Source organism: Salvelinus alpinus, chromosome 11, assembly GCF_045679555.1.
Source record: "Salvelinus alpinus chromosome 11, SLU_Salpinus.1, whole genome shotgun sequence".
Taxonomy (NCBI): domain Eukaryota; kingdom Metazoa; phylum Chordata; class Actinopteri; order Salmoniformes; family Salmonidae; genus Salvelinus; species Salvelinus alpinus.
Window position 1 is genome coordinate 22783788 of NC_092096.1, and position 13561 is coordinate 22797348.

At 47.9% G+C, this 13561-nt stretch overlaps 1 protein-coding gene across 7 annotated transcripts in view; it reads right to left on the reverse strand.

Moving 5' to 3' along the window:
• Positions 1–256: 256 nt before the first annotated feature.
• Positions 257–13561, reverse strand: part of nrf1 (nuclear respiratory factor 1) — a 30364-nt gene continuing 17059 nt past the window's right edge. For 2 of the 7 annotated variants that reach the window (XM_071332135.1, XM_071332131.1), the window contains 4 exons: positions 13408–13458; positions 12715–12863; positions 7395–7555; positions 257–1858 (listed from right to left, as the gene is read on the reverse strand). In XM_071332135.1, the coding sequence (XP_071188236.1) occupies positions 1698–1858; positions 7395–7555; positions 12715–12863; positions 13408–13458 (522 nt within the window). In that variant the 3' untranslated portion in view covers positions 257–1697. Of the gene's footprint in view, positions 1859–7394; positions 7556–12714; positions 12873–13407; positions 13459–13561 lie in introns of all 7 variants that reach the window. The other 5 variants (XM_071332134.1, XM_071332130.1, XM_071332137.1 and 2 more) reach the window with 4 other exon arrangements.

A 13561-nucleotide genomic window follows, 5' to 3' on the forward strand; every position in this document is an offset into this window, starting at 1 on the left:
TGTAACCAGGACCCTGACCGTCCGTCACGACAGGCTCTGAGTGTGTGTGGCGGGTAGGGGGATGACAGTGGAGTGTATAGAGGTCATGGAGTTTTCATGGCAGGGTAACTACATCGATAAACCATGTAGAAAAAGAGGGGCATGGACCAACAAGTCCCACAACAACCAATATAGTGTATGATGTGAAGAATAATAGTAGGGTTTTGGAAAGGAAGTATTTCACCTTCAGAGTTCAATGATGACACTGGCTAGTGTGACCGATGAACAGTAGTCACTTTATTGGGCGATCACATGGACTGCATGCTTGGTGTAATTCAGTCACCTCATGTATTTCCTAAATCATTAATTCTACGGAGAGGATTCTCTGTAATGAGCTGAATTTATTCATACCGTCATATCAAACCAGACAAATGCACACGTATTCTGTACAAATACAAAAGTCATTGAATGCTCTGTAGTATACAGTACAGTCCCCCTCAATTTATAAAATTATTTAGAATACGTTCCTACCACTGACATCAAAAGGAGCGTCATTGTTTAAAATAAAAAAAACACTCAAAAAAGGGACAGCTACTCATGCATTAGAGACACCAATTGTGATATTCTCTGGAGTCAAAATGGCTGCCTAGCCAGGTCGTCAAATATCCAGCACAAAAAAATACCTTACTAATAAATCCTGAGTCTTCACAAATCCCAGTATGTGTGTGGAGTGGACTACAGTACAATAAACCACACAACAACAGGTAACATATTTCAGAAGTAATGTTTCATTGGAATCATTCTAGGCAGTGAAGTGTCTTACAGTGGACAGTTGATAATTGGGATGCTTCGTAGACATCCAGGGTACAAGAGGTACATTGACTAATATAGCAGGGGGTGGAATTAGTGGAAAGGTTCCAGGGTTTCAGCACAACCTGATTGCATATGAAGTCCATGACAACAGAGCAGAGAGTGATTGTGATTTGGTAACCGCATTCTATAACAAACATGGAATAACACTCACACACATCGTACCAAAACATCATTAATGGGACTGTGATATAGGTTCAGAATGAAAGGTGAATTGGTTTTTGGCTTTTTGGTTATTCTTTAAGTAAATGTTAAGGTGTGCAGAAATAAATACTAAATACTCTCTAACCCATGTCACACAATGCTCAACATCAAAGCTAAAAATGGACATTCAAACAAAAAACATCTCCTACTATATACACACACATAGTAAACAATGCATTGATAAATCCGTCACTTTTTATTCCCCTGCAGATGTACATAAAAAAGATATTTTTTTACATTGTACAGAGCGCAGCATGTGGAAACCATAGAGAATGATAGAGGCCTCTACTGGCCAAAAGGCTGTATTAGCATGGGCAGCGCCATTTAGGGCTTCCACCATTTTAATGTAGTCAACTGGTGGGGGACTTCCAACTTCATTGGCTGATCCTCCACTGACGGAGTAATGTCAAACCAGGTTATCAGGAGGGATCAGTCAATCGTGAAGAGGAAAATGGACTAATTCAAAATGGAGATGGCCTCAATGGCACTGCCCATGCTGTCAGACGCTATAATGGCACAGATACAAAGATGAGCCCTCTATCTATCTCTATGGTGAAAACGGACTATCCCTCCCTCAGCTCCCGGCGGCGGCCATTTTGGGACTTTGTTCCAGTGGAACACACCTGCCAAGGGAGGATTCAGTGTCACTGCTCCAGAGTCACTACCTCTACTGCCTGGCCGTCCAGTGTGACCGTGTTGTCGATGCGTGTGGCCACGGGCGCCATGGCCACTTGTACGGGCCGGTTCCCCTGGGCTAGGCTGGTAACCACCGTCTGGTACATGCTGACTGGGATCTGCACCAGGCCTGGAGAGAGACAGACGGGGGGATACAGGCTTAGACACGTTTAAATAGTATAAAGTAGCACTTCTGTTCTCCATCAACCTAAATGTCTTTTTATTCCATTTATTAACCAGGTAGGCCAGTTGAGAACAAGTTCTCATTTACAACTGCGACCTGGCCAAGATAAAGCAAAGCAGTGCGACAAAAACAACAACACAGAGTTACACATGGAATAAACAAAAGTACAGTCATTAACACTATAGAAAAGCCTATATACAGTGTGTGCAAATGTAGTAAGATTAGGGAGGATGTGCAGAATATGAATGTGCAAGTGGAGATACTGGGGTGAAAAGGACCAAAAAATAAATAACAATATGGGAATGAGGTAGTTGGGTGGGCTATTTACAGGTGCAGTGATCGGTAAGCTGCTCTGACAGCTGATGCTTAAAGTTAGTGAGGGAGATCAAAAACTCCAGCGTTAGCGATTTTTGCAATTCGTTCCAGTCATTGGCTGCAGAGAACTGGAAGGAAAGGCGGCCAAAGTAGGAGTTGGCCTTGGGGATGACCAGTGAAATATACCTGTTGGAGCGCGTGCTACAGGTGGGTGCTGCTATGGTGACCAGTGAGCTGAGATAAGGCGGGGCTTTACCTAGCAAAGACTTATAGATGACCTTGAGCCAGTGGGTTTGGTGACGAATATGAAGCGAGGGCCAGCCAATGAGAGCATACAGGTCACAGTGGTGGGTAGTATGTGGGGCTTTGGTGACAAAACGGATGGCACTGTGATAGACTGCATCCAGTTTGCTGAGTAGAGTGTTGGAGGCCATTTTGTAAATGACATCGCCGAAGTCAAGGATCGGTAGGATAGTCAGTTTTACGAGGGTATGTTTGGCAGCATGAGTGAAGGATGCTTTGTTGCGAAATAGGAAGCCGATTCTAGATTTAATTTTGGATTGGAGATGCTTAATATGAGTCTGGAAGGAAAGTTTAGAGTCTAACAGGACGCCTAGGTATTTGTAGTTGTCCATGTATTCTAAGTCAGAACCGTCCAGAGTAGTGATGCTAGACGGGCAGGCGGGTGCGGGCAGCGATCGGTTGAAGAGCATGCATTTAGTTTTACTTGCATTTAAGAGCAGTTGGAGGCCATGGAAGGAGTGTTGTATGGCATTGAAGCTCGTCTGGAGGTTTGTTAACACAGTGTCCAAAGAAGGGCCAGAAGTATACAGAATGGTGTCGTCTGCGTAGAGGTGGATCAGAGAATCACCAGCAGGAAGAGCGACATCATTGATGTATACAGAGAAAAGAGTCGGCTCGAGACCTGAACCCTGTGGCACCCCCATAGAGACTGCCAGAGACCCGGACAACAGGCCCTCCGATTTAGCACACTGAACTCTGAGTAGTAGTTGGTGAACCAGGCGAGGTAGGCATTTGACAAACCAAGGCTGTTGAGTCTGCCGATAAGAATGTGGTGATTGACAGAGTCGAAAGCCTTGGCCAGGTCGATTAAGACGGCTGCACAGTATTGTCTTTTATCGATGGCGGTTATTATATTGTTTAGGACCTTGAGCGTGGCTGAGGTGCACCCATGACCAGCTCGGAAACCAGATTGCATAGCGGAGAAGGTACGGTGGGATTCGAAGTGGTCGGTGATCTGTTTATTAACTTGGCTTTTGAAGACCTTAGAAAGGCAGGGTAGGATAGATATAGGTCTGTAGCAGTTTGGGTCTAGAGTGTCACCCCCTTTGAAGAGGGGGATGACCGCGGCAGCTTTTCAATCTTTAGGGATCTCAGACGATACGAAAGAGAGGTTGTTTAATGCAGTACACTCAACCAGCCTCACAACCGCAGACCACGTGTAGTAACCATGCCAGCCAAGGACCTCTACAATGTTTAATGTCGTTAATTGTAATTGTTTGAACATTTATTTTTAGTTATGTGTCAGACCCCAGGAAGACTAGCTGACATCATGGCGTCAGCTAAATGGGGATCCTAATAAACATTTATATTCCATGTTTTCTTGTCTGATGTTATAAATGTAATTGTGAAGTGAAATATTAATTTCCCAGAATGAGAGGACAATCCATTTTTCTATGCTATTCTGTATTTTGGCCACACATACAATGCAGTATTGACAAAGGGACTGATGAAATGGACAAATGGCCATTTTAGTTCTGCTGTATAGTGCCTTGGTCCATGAGGGTCTTTAAGGTGGGGTTATGGCCTGAGAGAGAGCCATGCTAGAGTCAAACCGCTTTAGGCAGCCATTTTAGAGGCTGCATTGCAGAACAATGGTCCAATTGAGCCTGACTGCCTCTCCTCCCTGCCCAGCTGTGTGTGAGTGTGTGTGTGAGAGAGACTCTGCCTGGGGATTACTACTGCAGTCACGTGGGTCTCTGCCCAGCCCCACAAGCTGTCACAGTGTCACAGGCTAGGGGAAGGAGGTCATAGCTGGGTATGGTGGCGGGCGGATGCTCGTGGTCATTCCACATTTCAGTGATACACTGGCATAATGATAACTAATGCGGGCATTTTGAAAATGATGCATAAATGTGATCAACAATATGATAACCCACACCTCTTTACCTTATCCACCAGGTCCAGACCCCTCCTTCATAACATGTGTTTAAACACCACATTTTAGTGTTAAAATGTAACGTGAGAAACTCAATTTAAACAATGTCTGTCTAGACACATTAATAAAGTCTCAATTATGTTTCATTTACAAAATCACTAAATGTAATGCCAAGTAAATCCCTTTGGTCGACTCGTATGATGCTTTCTCTAAATGAGGCCCCAGGTCCCCCTCTGTAGTAGTCTAATAAGCCCCCTTGGTCCAGCTACGTGACAGAATCAAGTTGTGTTGATTGACTGGCTGTGATGATTGTATAGTAGCAGGGCTTACAATACGGTGTGTGTGGGGGGGGGGGGGGGGGGGGCAGTCTGGAATAGTAAGTTTACCATGTCTTGACTGATTTCAAGTCAATGCTAATATGGCACAATTTGCTAGCTAGCTGACCAACAACTGTAACAATGTATTTGAGAGACAAGCGCTCATTGTGCAAATGTAATTATGTTTTCAATAAACATTTGGAGACTAATATAGTTTACATGTTGTCAATATGCGGCAGGTAGCCTGGCATTCAGAGAGTGCCCGGTACTTACTGAGTCAAGTACCAGGCCAAGCCGCTCACACTTCACTTACTGTGACATTGAGGGCCATGGTCGACGAGTGTGTGCGAGTGTGTATGTGTGCTAGGTACAAAGCTAGCCAATCAGGCAGCACTTCAAACAGTGGCCCCTCCACTCCTCCATTACGGTGATTAGGTAAAGGTCAACAGGCTCAGGAGAGGAGCAGCACTGGGCCAACAGGTGAAGGGGCTGGTTGTTAGCTGAGTGGGGCCTGCTGCTAGCTAACAGACTAAGGATGTGTTCCAAATGGCATTCTATTCCCTATACAGTGCACTACTTGTGACCGCTTTGGACAAAAGTAGTGAACTATATAGGGGATAGGGTGCCATTTGGGATGCATCCTAACAGCAGAAGCTACAAGGGAGGGAGGTTTAGCGCTGTGGCTTCTACCAACTGGCTAAAATAACCCACTTGTAGAATGATGGGGCACGGAAGGGGCTCCAGCTATCCCACAATGCCTTTTCCTAGCCTCAGTCTCCTCGGTTCTGCTGCCTCCCTCCCTGTCCATTCACTAAACAGAGTTTTTGATGGTTCACAAAAAGCCACAACAGATGGGGTTTCACTAGATAACACAGCCACAAAGTCTAGATGGTCTTTCTGCTCTTAAAGTTAGGTTTAAAATCAGATTTTATGAGGATACATTGCAGAAAGGGGTGGGGTTTAGCCATAATTACGACGTTGTGGCTGTGTTAACTAGTGACGACCCAACAGATGGGCATCTTAAAAAGGGTAGCCATTTTGCAAATGACAGTATGATGCATGTCCAAATCGGAACATGTTTTTCGTCTGTCATACTGTCGGGCACTCCTGTGAAACATACCACATCCAATAGGGACATCTTTAACTTCACTTAGTTAACTTCACAGAGAAAAGCATTAGATTCTCATTGCAATGCAATGCAGCGACTGTAAAATGATGGGCAGGCACATTGTGGGGGGGAAAGAAGGCTTCCTGATGTCCATTTCTTTAAATGTAGTTGTAATGCTTGCTAATCAGCTTTGGGTGTTTAAAGACACGCCTTTGCTAGTGGCCTTCTTCCTAAAAGCAGCCTGTGGGCAGTGGTAGAGGAGGGGACAGTGTGTGTGTCACCATGAGGTCGGTTGCTGTCCGGTCCCAGGGCGATGACAGCTGGCCCAGTGATTAGACTATAGACTGATAATGGAGTGGATCAAAGCCTCTTTAGCAAGAGCACTTCAGGGAGATGACAACGCCCCCGTGCCTGGGGGGAAGGGGGTAGGGATTGTCACCAGCAGGGGCATGGCCCACTGTAGGACAGGGGAGTGACGTGAAGAGACAGGAAACTAGCCCTGAAGGCAGAGAGGGAGGGCCTGAAGGATGGGAGTTGGGTTGAGGGATGGGGTTTCTGGAATGATGGAGGTGGAATGTTACGTGGATAAAAGCTGCTGCTGAGATCATGATGTAACCATCAGCTGATGAGAGCTGGTATCATACGACCTGAAATCATTTAAATAACTGTAATCAGTATGTATTGTAAGTGTGCATCTACAGTATGAACAGTCTGCAGCAGAGTTGTAGAGACATACTCACATGGGTCTCTCGTGCCCACGCCCACCATCTGTTGCATCAACACAGAGTGGACTAGAATAGAGAAGCTCACTGGCAGCTCCTGTCCTATTCCCTCACATACTGACCAGACCTGGGTTTAAATACATATGCCTATTTAACTATTTGAAATACTTATTTTCTTGTTTTGAGTATGAGCCACACACACAAACAGCACAACTGGGGAACCTGGGTTATCCTAGCGAGAGCAGGGGGACAGGTGTGTGTTTGTATGTGCTGTTTTACCTGTAGCTGACACTCCAGACAGGTCATCATGATATGGGAGGATTATGTTCAACTGAGTGATGTAGTCGTTTTGTATGCATGGTGTATATGAAACAACGCATGGGCTCAAACGCTAGGGCTGCGCGGGTTCAAACGCTAGGGCTGCGCGGGTTCAAACGCTAGGGCTGCGCGGGTTCAAACGCTAGGGCTGCGCGGGTTCAAACGCTAGGGCTGCGCGGGTTCAAACGCTAGGGCTGCGCGGGTTCAAACGCTCGGGCTGCGCGGGTTCAATGTTAGGGGTGCGCGAATTTAGGGCTGGGCTGCGGGGGTTCGAATGTTAGGGGTGTGTTCAATGCTAGGGCTGCGTTCAATGTTAGGGGTGTGTTCAATGTTAGGGGTGTGTTGTAATGTTAGGGGTGTGTTGTAATGTTAGGGGTGTGTTGTAATGTTAGGGGTGTGTTGTAATGTTAGGGGTGTGTTGTAATGTTAGGGGTGTGTTGTAATGTTAGGGGTGTGTTGTTTGAATGGTATGAGGAGTGTCAGTGGTCTATTTCACATTGATTTATACAGGTGAGTATATTACCTGACAATAGTTGTTGAGGGGTTGTGTGGTACGTACCGCTGCCATCTTGCACTCCAGTCAGTGCTCCTACAGCAGCCGCCGTTTCCCCGGCCAGAACGATTTGACCTCCTCCCTGTAGGGTGGCCTCAGCCAGCGTCGCCACTGCATGGGCCGCAGCCTCACTGCAACACAATCACACACACCTTAGAGATGGAAAGGAGGTGATGCGTGGCTATTTGTCCACCCTACGCATCCAAACAACGTTGACAGACTGGTGGACATTGACAATTATAGGGAGAGGGGACAACAACCCAAGCCCCAACCCTGACTGTATGGTGGTGCCAGAGGCCCAACATTAGCCTATAGTTGGCTGTATGGTGGTGCCAGAGGCCCAACATTAGCCTATAGTTGGCTGTATGGTGGTACCAGAGGCCCAACATTAGCCTATAGTTGACTGTATGGTGGTGCCAGAGGCCCAACATTAGCCTATAGTTGGCTGTATGGTGGTGCCAGAGGCCCAACATTAGCCTACAGTTGACTGTATGGTGGTACCAGAGGCCCAACATTAGCCTATAGTTGGCTGTATGGTGGTACCAGAGGCCCAACATTAGCCTACAGTTGACTGTATGGTGGTACCAGAGGCCCAACATTAGCCTACAGTTGACTGTATGGTGGTACCAGAGGCCCAACATTAGCCTACAGTTGACTGTATGGTGGTACCAGAGGCCCAACATTAGCCTACAGTTGACTGTATGGTGGTACCAGAGGCCCAACATTAGCCTACAGTTGACTGTATGGTGGTACCAGAGGCCCAACACTCTCACCCAAACACCCACTTCAACTCCCCACATCTGAAGGTGAGTAGGCAGCGCACCATTGCAAATATTTGGCTCTGCATTGGGAGACTCTAAAACAATACACCCATCCTCCCACCCCCCCAAACCGACCCCAGTGCCCCAGGGACTGCTGACAGGGAATGGGGTCATTAGAACACAGGGGGATGGGGTCATTAGAACACGGGGGGGATGGGGTCATTAGAACATGGGGTCATTAGAACATGGGGGGGATGGGGTCATTAGAACACGGGGGGGATGGGGTCATTAGAACACGGGGGGTGGGGTCATTAGAACACGGGGGGGATGGGGTCATTAGAACACGGGGGGGATGGGGTCATTAGAACACGGGGGGGGGTGGGGTCATTAGAACACGGGGGGGATGGGGTCATTAGAACATGGGGTCATTAGAACACGGGGGGGATGGGGTCATTAGAACATGGGGTCATTAGAACACGGGGGGGATGGGGTCATTAGAACACGGGGGGGGTGGGGTCATTAGAACACGGGGGGGTGGGGTCATTAGAACACGGGGGGGGTGGGGTCATTAGAACACGGGGGGGGTGGGGTCATTAGAACACGGGGGGGTGGGGTCATTAGAACACGGGGGGGTGGGGTCATTAGAACACGGGGGGGGTGGGGTCATTAGAACACGGGGGGTGGGGTCATTAGAACACGGGGGGGATGGGGTCATTAGAACACGGGGAGGATGGGGTCATTAGAACACGGGGGGGATGGGGTCATTAGAACACGGGGGGGATGGGGTCATTAGAACACGGGGGGGGTGGGGTCATTAGAACACGGGGGGGTGGGGTCATTAGAACACGGGGGGGGTGGGGTCATTAGAACACGGGGGGGTGGGGTCATTAGAACACGGGGGGGTGGGGTCATTAGAACACGGGGGGGTGGGGTCATTAGAACACGGGGGGGTGGGGTCATTAGAACACGGGGGGTGGGGTCATTAGAACACGGGGGGGGGTGGGGTCATTAGAACACGGGGGGGGTGGGGTCATTAGAACACGGGGGGGATGGGGTCATTAGAACACGGGGGGGATGGGGTCATTAGAACACGGGGGGGGTGGGGTCATTAGAACACGGGGGGGATGGGGTCATTAGAACACGGGGGGGATGGGGTCATTAGAACACGGGGGGGTGGGGTCATTAGAACACGGGGGGGATGGGGTCATTAGAACACGGGGGGGGTGGGGTCATTAGAACACGGGTGGGGTCATTAGAACACGGGGGGGATGGGGTCATTAGAACACGGGGGGGTGGGGTCATTAGAACACGGGGGGATGGGGTCATTAGAACATGGGGTCATTAGAACACGGGGGGATGGGGCCATTAGAAAATGGGGTCATTAGAACATGGGGGGGATGGGGTCATTAGAACATGGGGTCATTAGAACACGGGGGGATGGGGTCATTAGAACATGGGGTCATTAGAACATGGGGGGGGGTAGGTCATTAGAACATGGGGGGATGGGGTCATTAGAACACGGGGGGGATGGGGTCATTAGAACACGGGGGGGATGGGGTCATTAGAACACGGGGGGGATGGGGTCATTAGAACACGGGGGGGGTGGGGTCATTAGAACACGGGGGGGATGGGGTCATTAGAACACGGGGGGGATGGGGTCATTAGAACACGGGGGGGATGGGGTCATTATAAAGCATATTTTCTGCCATGGTCAACTTTGGGAATCTAAAAGACATGAGCTGGCGCACACCCAGAAAAAATATTGTGTGTGGAGGTGCTTCACGGCAAATAAACTATCAAAATAAAGAGAGCCAAACCTCCATATATAAACTCCCAGTCATTTACTGGGTAAATCACCTTACTTTGGGAATCTGTCACATATTCCTCAACAGGGATACTAACTTCTAGTCCTCTTCCAGCCAAACGACACAGGAAATATAATCAACACCCAAGAGTTTCATCCACAACGATTCATAGAAGGACTGTTTACAGCTCACATTTATAGAACAAACTAAAGATCACACTGACAAGAATTGACATCCCATGTTCTACTATTCTGTCATAATGAGAACATCCACTAGGATAAAAGTAAGCTCTAAAAAATAAAAAAAATAAAAAAGCATTTTCTCTCCTCAGTGGGCACTGGGGGTTGGGAAATAGGGACGGAAGGTTCTGGCAAAGCGCAGAGTGCTGCTCACATGAGGTAACCAGAAGGGAAGAGGACTCCTGTAACAAGCCCCAATGGGAACTCCAAGACACTGGAGGAAATGACTCCAAACTACCGTAGTGTCGACGAGTGCACCGCCAGCATCTACTGTAGTGTCGACGAGTGCACCGCCAGCATCTACCGTAGTGTTAACAAGTGCACCGCCAGCATCTTCACACTTAGTACACACAATAGTTCCAAAAAAGCAAATTACTTTAAACCAGTTTTACTGTTTAGTTCAAACACCCGTTACCACGAAAAGCGCAATCTCATTCAGCAGTGGTTTTCTGAGGAATAAATGTACTGGCTGATTGGTTGGTTAGCAACCACTTAACACCCCCAGAAACCAGGCGAGGCAGTTGAGTACAAAGGTAACGGCTAATTAATTAACTAAAATGAAACACTGAAATGGGAGGAAAAAGCAGCTGACCCCATGTCCCTATGGAACCCTTAGTTTCCTGCTCCAACCGTCCCCTCTTTCTGACATCACAGGTGTAACACAACTACCTATGCAATTAGAGACTATGGGAATAACACTCTTCAGCCTAGTTGCCTGCCTCTCCCTTGTTACGGCTCAGACCCCAGGGCCTTGTGTCAGCACTTGCTGATATGAATACACCTAGATGCACTTTGTTCACGCTGCAAGATGCCTCATTGCCAATGCAAGCACTGTCCTTAAAGGTCCAATGCAGCTGTTTTTATCTCAATTGTTACCCATAAATAATTTGATATTAAGTACCTTACATGATTGTTTTCAATTAAAATGGTTTAAACTAAAATAACTTCTTAATAAAGGGCAATTTCTCAAACAAGAACTTTGCTAGGACTGTCAGAGTGGTCTGAGTGGGGAGGGGAAAATGTTAATTCAGCTGTTATTGGCAGATGTTTGGAAGCCTCTTTCTTATTGGTCTATTAACTCATTTACTGCATGGTGAAAGTTCAGGTAGTCTTTTCAAACAGCTCCAACACTAAAATGGCATTATCATCATTATCATCATTTTCATCATTTTCACAATTTCACAGTATTATTCCAACCTCAGTGTGGAAATACATAAAACACTGGAAAATCCCCCGTTTGACTGCACTGGGCCTTTAACCATCAGTGGGGGACATGCTAAACTGACCCAAAATCAGCCTCTATGGGCAACTTCATCCTACTCCGTTATAAACAGAGAGGAGAGAGCATTTGGGCGGTGACCATACCTCAATCCCACTGCGGCATTCTGGGACAGCAGGATTCTGACTCCACACCCTTGTACCAGCATCCTGCATTAAGCTCACAGAGAGCCCCACCCCTAAGCAGTGCAGCAGGAGATGTGTGCATTGTGCACGTTGTTTACAGAATTAGATTTCTCCCAATCTCAAAATGTTTCTGCAGGTTTCATTCAGTTTGGATGTTTTTAGATTGACACAGTGTGTTAGGTAATGACATTCTGTAACATTGTACCATGGTTACAGAGTTTTTATTTAATTTAACATTTAAATATACAGTTTAGTCTCACTGACATCAAATCTATTTCACAAGAGACCTGTTAGAGATGACAGCATTCACTGATGACTGTCAGTAGCTCAAAACATACACACTGATGACTGTCAGTAGCTCAAAACATACACACTGATGACTGTCAGTAACTCTTGGGTAAAACACAGTATTGACAAAGGAAGGCCGCTGTCCTGCAGTCCTTGCCAGTGAGTATCTTTACTCTCAGCTAATGGGTCCACAGGTCATGAGGACATCATTCACCAACTAGCCTACAGTAGTCGAACCAATAGCAGTCCGCTGTGGAGCCTGGGGGAATTGAGATGGTTTATAAAAGTGCCAGGGGCACAGCCCACTGGTCACCTGACCAACAGGGCTCTGCCTTGTCCTATCAGAAGGTCCGTATGAGGTTGTGCATTACGTCATGAAGCCAGGCCCAGTTGGTCACATTTTTGACGGCACTAGGCCTTTAAGTAAACATGGATGGGTCATCCAATGGCTGTGGTATCTGTGTGTTGTCATTATGAAGGCTGGTCCCCCAGACTAAGTACTCACAATAGTCACCTACTCCCAGAGTCAGTGCAGATACAGCATTTGGCCTGATTGTCCACAATGCTGTTGAGTTGCACATTTTCTTCGCCTGGCTGGACGACCCTGCTTGTCCCTTGAGACCAACCCCCCAACCCTCCTGAACACGCCCTACCCGTTAAGTGCCATGGTGACGGTGTGCCCTAATGAACACTCCCTACCCAATTAAATGCCATGGTGACGGTGTGCCCTAATGAACACTCCCTACCCAATTAAATGCCATGGTGACGGTGTGCCCTAATGAACACGCCCTACCCGTTAAGTGCCATGGTGACGGTGGCTCCCTGCTGCATCTCCTGGGAGGCGGCGACAGCGGCCTCGGCGAGGGACGCGACCGCCTGATTGGCCTCGGACGCCTGTGTGGTCTGTATGGTCATCTCCCCACCCTGCAGAGTCGCCCAGTTCTGCTCAACCTGGCCAGTAAGGAGGGATGGAGGGGGGAGGGAATAGGGCAAGAGAGGGAGGGATGGAGGGGAAGGAGGAGAGGGAGGGAGGGATGGAGGAAGGAGGAGAGGGAGGGATGGAGGAGGAAGGAGGAGAGGGAGGGATGGAGGAGAGGGAGGGAGGGATGGAGGAGAGGGAGGGAGGGAGGAGGAGGAGAGGGAGGGAGGGATGGAGGGAGGAAGGAGGAGAGGGAGGGAGGGAGGAAGGAGGGAAATAGGATAGAAGGAAGAGGGTAAGAGAGAGGGAGAGAAAAAATATGGTAAGAGGTGGAGAGAGGGGGAGAGGGGGGGAGAGGGGGGGGAGAGGAGGGTGAGAGCAAGTGAGAGATGGAGAGAGGAAGTCGTAAGACAGATGGAGAGAGGAAGAGAGGGGGAAAGGGACAGAGAGAGGCAGAGTTAGGGTGTTTCTACACTACGACAAACAAAAACAAGTATGATTGTGATCCTTCGACAAACATTTGTCGTAGTCAATTAACATAAAATGTGACGTATATCTGCCGCTTACAATAAACTGTGGCGACACCTCCATCGGTAACGTGCGACACACCGACATATTCTGGTGAAGAGTAGAGAGAACTTGGTATTCAGCAATGATATTGAAACAGAGTATGAAGTTGCATTTCAGGGTTACAGAACAGTAAATATGACAAGTTCCTCAA